General features: G+C 44.0%; 4 protein-coding genes across 4 annotated transcripts in view; 2 read left to right on the top strand and 2 right to left on the bottom strand.

Moving 5' to 3' along the window:
* Positions 1–10,036, top strand: part of LOC135399069 (phosphatidate cytidylyltransferase, mitochondrial-like) — a 121,553-nt gene that overhangs the window by 69,560 nt on the left and 41,957 nt on the right. The gene's annotated exons all lie outside the window — the stretch shown is intronic.
* On the bottom strand, positions 1,358–4,279 carry LOC135397634 (adenosine 5'-monophosphoramidase HINT3-like). The gene is made up of 5 exons (XM_064629246.1): positions 3,971–4,279; positions 3,793–3,910; positions 3,480–3,546; positions 3,292–3,418; positions 1,358–2,093 (listed from the first exon to the last, which is right to left on the bottom strand). The coding sequence occupies exons 1-5, from the start codon at positions 4,061–4,063 to the stop codon at positions 2,046–2,048; spliced, it is 453 nt and encodes a 150-aa protein (XP_064485316.1). The 5' UTR covers positions 4,064–4,279; the 3' UTR covers positions 1,358–2,045.
* Positions 5,897–8,070, bottom strand: LOC135397635 (replication protein A 32 kDa subunit-like). The gene is made up of 8 exons (XM_064629247.1): positions 7,900–8,070; positions 7,739–7,812; positions 7,568–7,657; positions 7,249–7,365; positions 6,975–7,169; positions 6,344–6,418; positions 6,174–6,268; positions 5,897–6,043 (listed from the first exon to the last, which is right to left on the bottom strand). Exons 1-8 carry the CDS (start codon positions 7,913–7,915, stop codon positions 5,959–5,961), a joined length of 747 nt encoding a protein of 248 aa, XP_064485317.1. The 5' UTR covers positions 7,916–8,070; the 3' UTR covers positions 5,897–5,958.
* LOC135397496 (protein SREK1IP1-like) lies at positions 8,562–9,050 on the top strand. The gene has a single exon (XM_064629099.1). It carries the CDS (start codon positions 8,562–8,564, stop codon positions 9,048–9,050), a length of 489 nt encoding a protein of 162 aa, XP_064485169.1.

Here is a 10,036-nt window from a genome sequence, read left to right on the forward strand (position 1 = left end):
GGGGGGGGGGGGGGGGGACCAGGACATCCGGACCCTTTATTCACGCCTGCATCTTTCATTCCTCTGACTTTAAACGCACTGTAACTCCTTTATCGTTACACGTAGTCCTCATATTTCCATTCCGCTATACCGACACGCAAGTTCGGTGCCGCCAACGCGCTGCCATAACCGAATACGATACTTCGCCGCGTATCAAAAACACGCGCAGGGCCGACTAAAATGCCACGCGCCGTTTAAATAATCCGCCCCTCCGACGCAGCGACGAGATCTATAACGTCAACACCTCCCACGCATCAATCAGCCAACTTTATCTCTGAGCCATCACCATACGCAACGTCCTCGCTGATCACACAGTAGGAAAAACGGGGAGGAAAGAGCCGTGAAAAGTAACGCACTGTCACGCAATGCGGTGGAGCCGATCCTCTTCGGAATCGGTTTCGGTATTCAGGAGCACGTGCGTTTCAAAATTGGCTGTCACTTCAAATGGGAACTCGTTGCAGCTTCATTTGTTCATAGCTCTGGGCGCTTTGTGGTCGAGTACTACGCACCTTTGTGTGCTTTTCCCCTGCCACATGGTGGAATACAAAAAAAGGCTTTAACAAGCAGGATAAAATACGACATTGCAAGTGCATCCAGGCTTTTATTAGCTTTGTAAGATTTTCAAAGGGGATGCATAGCCTTCTGAGAGCTATTTTTGTGTGTCGTGGTTGTGGATAAGTGATGAGTAGAGAGCGGATTTCCAGGCATATGCGGTTTTCGTCGGGAGACGTACAGATTCTGCCTTTCAATGTTGTAAGCACGGATTAGGGCGAAGGGGACTCATATTAGTACCCTAATGTTAGTGCTTTTTAAAAATAGACGCCGATAAGTGCCTAAACGGGTACTTTACTCGCTGCTTCGTGTTTATGTCATAGTTCTTGCAACGAAAAAAAAAAAGTTCGTAACAGAGGACACGCCTTCGCCGCGCTACATCACAGAATGCAATTGCCTCCCCCTGCGACAGAAAGTGAATTCTTTTTCGCCCGCATTCCTTGCACCTGGTGCAAGACCGTGTCTGCCCTTAGAGCGCGATTAGTGGTAACCTGAGCTGTATAAGTCACAAAGTGTAATTAAGTTAGTTTCATGACTTTAAAAGTAGCTACCCAAACAGCACCCAATGCAGATGGCATCGCTTGTAGTCCTGGTAGTGCGATGTTGATTGTGCCTATTCCGAGAAAATTCGTGCCTTTTTGGGCCTCTTTTAGTGCCTTAAAATCCGCTCTCTAGTGATGAGGTATATCAAGTTTCTAACGAGGAATTTTGTTTTTGTTTTGATCTTTCATATTCAACAGTATAAGTAACGTTATTTACAAAACACTTGTCAGTATACTTTTATTTGTCATTCATAAATATTTGCATGCAAGAGCAAAATATGACAAGATTACAACCTCATAATCATGTAAATAGCACCATTAGTCATCTCTGAAATTCTGGTAGATCTCAATCCCTATCTATGCTATTAAAGCCCACATGCACTGCTTGCATCTTACCTGCAGGGTCCTAAATTGTATTTATTACTGTTGCCGTACCATACATATCGGCCCAGTACTTGAAAACTATTCTATAAAAATGGCAGCTTTGGCTCAGGTAGCTGCCCTTTGTTTTTAAAACCGGCAGAGAGAATGTGTAGAACTGCACTGACTCAGTTGAAAAATTGCAATGCCCGAAAAGGCCCTGTAATAAATTGCACTGTTCAGGGTCCATGATTCTCTGTGCACATAGATAATCGCAGATAACATTTGCAAAGTACCCGATACCACAGACTGCAAGGATGCTTGTACTTTAATCTGTAATCAGCGCTCTGAAAATACCTGAATGCTGCAAATTGCACACAAGTGTGCAAAATAATGATGCTCAATAGAAGCACTTCTATCTAGCAGTCCTGTTTGAAGGTCAACAAAAGACTCAATAATCTGACCCTTCATAACCAACAGTAGTGACAAATAAACATCATCCTAAACATAAATACTGATTGGTGTGTCACAAATTGCACATGAAGCACCAGGTCAAGCAGTTGGTCCCATCTTCTCCAAGTAAGCTAGGGTATCTTCTGCCTTAAAGTGGAAACAGTCGCATATTAGCAAAACAGCAATAAATTGTTAAGACGACACACTGAAATGCACAGCCGCAGGGAGGGATTTTCGATTATTCTGACGGTGGAAGAAACAGCTCTGCTTGTTGCTTTAGATTCTTTGCAGTTGTTTTACAGTTATGGAAGGTGGAAGAGCATGGAAGGTGCTTGGAATAGAGTTTTCTTAATGTGTGATACAAACACACTACCTTCAGGAACTGCCATGCAAAATATTTTGTTTGGGAAGTGCAAATTTCCAGAGAAAATTAATTTACAGGAATTCACGCAGCGGTGGCGATCTCACCCACGCTACTCCTGGCGTGTGGTGACATCAAGTCAGTCAGCACTTTTTATTGGCTGCTGATAATCGTCTGCTAACGAAAAACGACCAGTCGAGATGCAGGATGGGCGGCTCGAAACGCAGCTGCACCCAGAAAGACGGAATTCCAAGTAGCTGTGCAACCTTTGGTACTCGCAGCTGAGATACAGAGACAGCCGTGTGGCTATGCATTGTGGGTGGACTGTAACGTGATTCTCCCTCATAGTTCCTAACATATAATATGTCAATATTTCAAAATTATCTCTTACAAATCCATTACAAATGCAGTGCCCTTCGCCTTTCTGCATTCCGCGCCTTCCTTGCAGCAATCTGTTCCACACTAAGAACTTTTCTCGGCGGAGCCGTCCTGGTGAAAGGCCTGGCGTCTCATCACGCCACCTTCACAGCACGCTTCTTCAGTGACTCACTGCACCGCGATATCTGGGACACACGTGCTATCCGACGCCTTACGCCGCATGTACAGCTGTTGCTGTAAAAGAAGGCGTGCGCCTCACTGTTGGATGTCTGACTTGACAAGCTGACTGGCAGCCGAGGGAGAGAGGCTTTTCTGATCCGCGAGATTGACAGATCTCTTGCACATCAGGATTGCGCGTTGCTGTCATACTTTTCGTGCAAATGAATATATATCCCTGGGCTTCTAGTCCCAATTTCTGCTTCTACTGGCATATATTTTGTAGAGTCCTTCCGTACTCCTTTAAGGCAGTGCCTTTTGCGATGCCACCGAATGAACAGTCCACCAAAAAGCCCAGGGCAGTGTGCGACCCCTCCCTTTTAGCGATAATCCCAGAAGGCTGGCAAGTGCAAGGATGTTCCACATGGCAAATTACGAGCTCTTACTTACTGTGCAGAACCATAGAGATCCTGGCATGTAAACAAATTTCCCAATGTACGACAGCTCTTCCACAGGAGATATCACATGTAAGTGGAGGTGTGCGATACTATTAAATGGAGGCCAATGAAATCCCACCCTGAGGGGGAAAAGAAAGTTATAGCATGTGTCACACTACGTGGTGGCGGTACAGTCCTCACCTTAATGAATCCACCGCTCCTCCCTGTTGTTGGAGAACTTGCTTGCCAACTTCAACGAGTCTTTGAACTGGAAGAGACAGGTACCTAAGCTTGGATCTACTTGCAAGGAAATATGGCGGTGCCAGAATATTGCAATGAGGGACGAACAAGGTGTACGTTCTAAGTCTGGGGTAGTCACGTTGGTATCCAACCGCGTCCCAATCCTAACTACGTCCCTGCACCCATGCGGGATGCAATGCAGTCTCTTCTGAGGTCTACCACTGAAGTTGTGCATGACAAATTACGCGAAAACCGCATCGTATGACACACTTACCTAAGGGAATATCTGAATGTGTGAGACACTTGGGGTCTTTAATATGCCTCTTTGGAATGACGAGATAGTGGTGCTTTGCAGCGGGATGAATATCTCTGAACACGACATGGTCCTCGTCCTGTAATACATGATGAAATTAGAAACGGGCGAAACCGTCATTGAACCCAGACTACTCTACCTGGAACAGCACTACGGTCTTGGGATCTTCTCTTCTAACGATCCTGCAGAATATGCACGAGTGTGATCCACTCAAAGTATCTGGTCCTTCCATTCGAAAGTGAGGTGTTGTGGATTGAAAGGCCTTTTCCTTCCTACTTCCGCGTGCACAACTCCAAGGCCAAGTCTCAGCTACAGAACGTCATGACCACGTTTTCGAGGCATAGATAATATAACGGCAGAAATATCTCGTCCCTTGCTAAATTAAATTTCCTCGGGGCGACAACGACGATGTACGAAAATGACGAAGCTGGCAAGCTAGCTGACAAGTATCCGTATGTAGCCGCTTTAAGTTGACTACGTAGCCGTTGGCTTTGGCGCGAAAGTCAAAAAGATCATAGCGCGAGAGAGAATTCCTTTTTCTCTTCGAATAAACAGAAATTTAACAACCGCAGCAAGTTGATGAATTGACATATTGAGGAATAACAGCGCGAAAGAACTGACGGAGAAGACAAGAAAGCAGCACAGCGCTATGCATAGCCTCCTATATACTATATAGGAGGCTATGCGCTATGTTGTGTCTGCTTAGAACAGAACAGAAGGGTAGGTGCACATTGGGGAGTCTCAAGAGGTCTGTGAGGGCAGACACGATACACATGGAAGGTTCGCCTACGGCGCGAGGATTTGCCACCATGGAAGTATGCACGTTTGCATTGAGCTATAATGGTAGTGTTCTCAAAACATGGAGCGCAGCCTGTGCAGGATATTATGTGTTTTGCCAGCTCACACGTAGGGCACGCATTATTATGATGTTCCCTGAGACGAGCATTTACGTAACGTTCCAATTGACCAATGTAACAGGCACTGCAACAAAGAGGAAGAGAATAAACCATGCCATTCTTGCATTCAACATAACTATTGGAGTGCTTGATATTACTCTGGTTCTTATCAGCAGTACTATGAACTTAGTTAACTTAGAAAGCCTATTGTTGATAGAACAGGCGACGCTGACATTTTGCGCAGACAAAAGTTTTCCGAAAAATGGGAAATGCTGTGGAAAAACAGGATGACTTCGAGGGTAATGCAGGGTTGACATTGTTAGGAAAGACATGGTTGAAGAACATTTCTTGACAAGCTTCTGTGTCCACTGCTTTGTCCAAAGTCTATAAAAGGGAAATCAATCTTGAGCATGGTAGAAGCATCGCCCCTCCTCCCAATGATGCATGATTATGAAGATAGCGGCTAGGGGGCCACAGACACGTACAGTAGAGCTGGTCACATGTTAAGATTGACACATGGTAATGTTAAGATACAAACAGATCAATATGATGGAAATGTCAAAAATAAAAAGTACACAGCTTGGCATAAAAAATTAAGTTACAAAGATGAAACACCTCAAAAGGTTTTATTGACAAGCTTTCACGCAAGATCTGCGCCTCATCAGGTACAGCACCCATAAAATGTACAGAAACATGCAGTAGACACAACTAAGAGAGGGGAAGGGTGAAAGGGTTATAAGAGCAGGAGTGAGGGGAACATAAAATAGACATAAAATTCAGGGAAGCATACCAGCTTACACGAGTAGTAGTAAACAAAAAGGCATGGTTAATCATCATGAATGCCTTTTTGTTTACTACCACGTGTGTATGCTTCGCTGAATTTTATGTCTAATTTATGTTTCCCTCACTCCTGGTCTTATAACCCTTTCACCCTTCCTCTCTCTTGGTTGTGTCTACTACATGTTTCTGTACATTTTATGGGTGCTGTACCTGATGAGGCGCAGATCTCATGTGAATGCTTGTAGAAAGCTTGTCAGTAAAACCTTTTGAGGTGTTTTGTCTTTGTAACTTCACTTTTTACTCCAAGATATGGTATAGTGTTGTTGTTGAGCTGACGACTCAGTGTCATTGGACCACTTTAGTATTCAGTGCAGCACACTTGTTCAGTGTCAGGCTTTCACAGTTTATTGTGTGTTTATAACTTATAACAAAAAGAAGGGCCGTAGAAAGTCTATCCAGAGTCGGTAGCTTTATAGTGAGAATCATCGAAGGTTGTGTAGATGTGGCCTTCGTTTGTGAGGAACTCAATGATGTCCCTGAAACAGATAGGAAAGGATGTTAGCTGAAGCACAAACGTTCATTTCATTCAATGCGTGAGCCGCAACCAGCCCTCCGACACGAGTTAAAACCAGTTGAATGTGCGGCACTATTGCAAAAGTTACTTACGTTATACTAGACATCTTGACAGAAGGAAGAACAGTACAGATGTCTTGAACGGTCAATCCTCCCTCGTCCATGCAGTTGCGAACCACTTCGAATACCTGTATCACGTAAGGAGATGCAATTTAGCTTACCGTACATCAAGGCAAAATAAACGGTACAACAAAAGTGCTTACCATCTTTTGCTCTCTCGTGAGTCCCATCGCTGTGCCAACATCGCCGACAAAATTGCTCGTTTCCATTGGGTCTCCCTAAAAGGAGGAGAGTTTGGCTTGATTCTGACAAGAGTGCAGCGCCATATCTAGGGACAGCAGCAGACCCATGCCAATGTATCTCACGTCGAAGCATCAGACACCCACCTTATCACATTATCAAATCAAAAATACGAGTCAAACTTGTTAATAATTTACGTAACCGAAAATGCAAATCTAAAATTAATTGAAAATAAATAAAATACTACAAGAAAGTTTATAAGTTAACCTTTATTGCTTTCACTGCCGCAAATTTGTCTGCAATAGGATCAGTCTTTGCAATTTTTTCTCTTTCTATACTCAGCAGATCAAGATCACAGATCCTGTCTTGGCTCACGTAGGCTCCCAGATATGAAAGTGTCAGTTTTAGATCGCATGGCCTGGCTTGGCTTGTCTGGCAGCGGAACGGATTGAAAGCTTAGCCGTAGCCCGCATTTCCTCCCATTATGTAAGTAATGTGCCCAGGGCAAGTGTACCCACTTGCCATACCCTAGATACGGCTCTGCAGAAGTCATAGTTTTGGGTTGAAGATGAAACAAAAAGGAATTGCACATACCTTTTTCTTCTCCATTGCCTCTACAGCCAAGTGCGAGTACACCACTTCAGCCATGTGCATAGAAAGCTCATTAAGGTCATACAAAGCATTTACTTTGAAAACTTTGAGGATTTTCCGGCCTTCAATGTTGCGAACTGACCCCACCACTCGGACATAGGTCTTTTCAATCAGCTGCGACATAAGTTTTGTTTGTTCCTGCAGTGGAATGATATAGAAAATATAAGTAAATATTACGACAAAACAAGCAAGGCCTGCTACGATAAAATATGCCTACGTCGCTTTCTGTGGAGAATATTTGGCCTTCGATGGTGCTTCCTGTCCGATCATCGAGTGTGAAAGAGACTCTGGTAGACTGCTGGTTTACAGAGACTATCATCCCAATAACTTTGACCTGCAAAAGATTTGAGACTTAAAAGCACTGGATAGCACTGGATCAGAAGTGCAAGCTGTTTAAAAGTTCTTTAATAGTATGATTAAAAGTACATAATATCGCTCCCTAATACAACAACGGTTCTCATTAATGCATCTATATAATGCGGATTAGCAGCAAGAGTTGACGGCGCATTCCATTCAGCTCCTCGATGTGTACTTACGTATTGTACCTCGACGGAACCGAGCATCATCTCGTCTCCCGACTGCAGAATTTGAGCTATGGTGCATGGAACGACATTCTGCCGTCCACCCTGTAGACGAAACAGAGAGAAAAAAAGAACGTGTTACAACAACTCCACCCCGGAGAATGGCATCCCTTGGGCCGTTCATACCTGCTGTCGTCGCTGAGGTGTTTCATCCGACCCTCCAGCTTTGGCAGGTGACGTTACGAATCCACCCCCGAAATCTAACAAAAAATATGTTACTGAAAGTGATGTCCACTAAAACACAAAGGTGCGCTCATGTACGACACCTCGTTCCTTGAGATACTCACTGCTATCATTCCACATGACAATCTTATGCTGTGTCTCCCTGTCTTATTTACATAAAATGATTAAATACTGTTCTTATTGAATTCACACCAGCTTATCAGCTGCCTGAGACGTTTGGCGCGCTTTTCGTCGTGAACGGGCTTGTTTTCAGAATAAAATAAACATGAGACCATCATGCGCCATGGTGGTCAATTCTGGAACTAAATATTGCCAATTTTTCCATTTTCATATAAATATAGATTATACTGAGAAATGACGTTGACTCCCGTTCTTGTTATGTACCAGTCATTTGCGCTGCAAGGTAATGTACATAAATTAAACAGCATATCTTTATGCATCTCCAACCTACGTTTGTGTCTGTTGGTGTCTGCCAACGATGGAAGGCGGATTGGATTGGATTCTCCTGGATATTTCTGTGTTTGCAATGGCGGTGATCAGTCTTTGCTTGCAGGAGTTTTTCTTATCTGAACTATACGCCTGAGAACGTTTCAGTACCATAGTTTCGACTGTCACTCGCCCGAGAAGAGCGTTTTAGTTGCGAGCCAGTGTGTAAGTGAAGGCTGTTACCAACATCCACGACGTGCCGTTCTGACTGTCAAAAGGCTCTTCTACGTCTTGTGTACTTGACTCACAACGATCTCCGGTAACCGAGAATTTTCACAACATGGAATCTAATCTGAAAGAAATTATGGCCCGTCTGATGAACCAGACGTCTGATTCTGTCAGACCTGCGTGTAAAAAGTGTGGCTACCCCGGACATTTCACGTACCAGTGTCGAAACTTTCTCAAGGTGAATCCCAACAAGGACATTGTCCTCGATATTAGCAGCACAAGTTCGGAAGATGAGTCGGAAGACGATTTCGTGTCGCCTCTCGTCAAACTCAACGCGGAAGAAACCGCTAAGAGCAGTGGTGGTCCGTCGTTCGTGGGAGAAGAAAAATCGAGACAGCGAAGTCGTGAGAAAAAGAAGAAACACAAAAAGCACAAGTCGCGGTCAAGGACCAGATCAAGGTCGGTGTCAAGATCACGATCAGTGTCCGAGTGTTCTGAGGATGATCGGAAGAAATCCAAAAAATCGAAAAAACACAAAAAGGAAAAGAAGCAGAAAAGGTCTCAACAGCACAAATCCGAAAAGCGGAGGGTTGATGACTGAATGTGTGTGTTTCTGTGAAGTGTTCATGGTGTAGGCGATGCATTTGAAGTCATGTTTTAAACAGCCAGCATGATTATCCAGCGTGCTCCAACAACATGCTGCGAGAATTATGGGTAATAGTTTGGTAAATTCCATTGTTTACAAGCGCAGTGGACTTCTGCTGCGGTACTTTAAAATGATATACTGCGAAGTACAAGAACAACAGACATTTGACAGGCTAGAAGCAGGATCAGCGGTCACTCATACCTACGAATGGCGCACGTACCAAACGCATCTGCAGGTGTCTCACTGGGAAAGAAATTGTATAGGAGCGTGCGCATGCAGCATGCAGGCAGACAAAAACATTCAGAGCTCAGTGCTGATTACTCATATCCACTCATGTGATATCTGCTATTGTACAAGATACCAAGGCATTGGTACATCACAGGATGTGTGAGTGATATTAGCAATGACCACATACAAGTGTGAGTAGATCTGTAAATTTATTTTTATTGATAAAGTCCATCCTACTGCAAAGAACAAATTAAACGGAGCAATAATGGCGACACAAATGGTACATTACCGAAATAGCAGCTGGTTACAGTACTAGATACAGAAATGCAGATTGCCTTCCTCCATTATTGGAAACAGCAGTGGAAACAAAAAATAGTAAGCTAGTATTGAATTTGGGTAAAGGCCATTTCCTTTGTCCTTTATTTTTGTTTATTATTCTGAGAGCTCTATTCCCTGTAGTACATTCCTCGAAGACCCACGACAATATTGGAAAGGGAACTGGGTATTTTCAGGATCCATCCCACACGCGCTTGTTTTGCTCAACAAGTCAATAGCACTTCGCCATAAAGACACGCAAAAGGAATCTACGCAAGACTCCACGTCCCAGGAATAGGATGTACCAGCGGCATAGCCGAGTGGATCAAAAGCATCCGCTCATTGGTAATAGCTCAGCGGTCGTGCCGAAGACTGGGATGTGGTGGGTAGCGACCGCC

Source organism: Ornithodoros turicata, chromosome 6, assembly GCF_037126465.1.
Source record: "Ornithodoros turicata isolate Travis chromosome 6, ASM3712646v1, whole genome shotgun sequence".
NCBI lineage: Eukaryota > Metazoa > Arthropoda > Arachnida > Ixodida > Argasidae > Ornithodoros > Ornithodoros turicata.

What these genes read in the sequence shown, in the direction of transcription:
- LOC135397634 (XM_064629246.1), bottom strand. Translation starts at nt 4,063, where the DNA reads ATGGAAGGACCAGATACTTTGAGTGGATCACACTCGTGCATATTCTGC. An exon ending in GGAGCGGTGGATTCATTAAG is followed by an intron (nt 3,419 to 3,479) that starts GTGAGGACTGTA and finishes TTTCCCCCTCAG; the next exon opens with GGTGGGATTTCATTGGCCTC. An exon ending in GATCTCTATGGTTCTGCACA is followed by an intron (nt 2,094 to 3,291) that starts GTAAGTAAGAGC and finishes TTCCACTTTAAG; the next exon opens with GCAGAAGATACCCTAGCTTA.
- LOC135397496 (XM_064629099.1), top strand. Translation starts at nt 8,562, where the DNA reads ATGGAATCTAATCTGAAAGAAATTATGGCCCGTCTGATGAACCAGACG.
- LOC135397635 (XM_064629247.1), bottom strand. An exon ending in CACCTCAGCGACGACAGCAG is followed by an intron (nt 7,658 to 7,738) that starts GTATGAACGGCC and finishes TTTCGTCTACAG; the next exon opens with GGTGGACGGCAGAATGTCGT. An exon ending in TATTCTCCACAGAAAGCGAC is followed by an intron (nt 7,170 to 7,248) that starts GTAGGCATATTT and finishes ATTCCACTGCAG; the next exon opens with GAACAAACAAAACTTATGTC.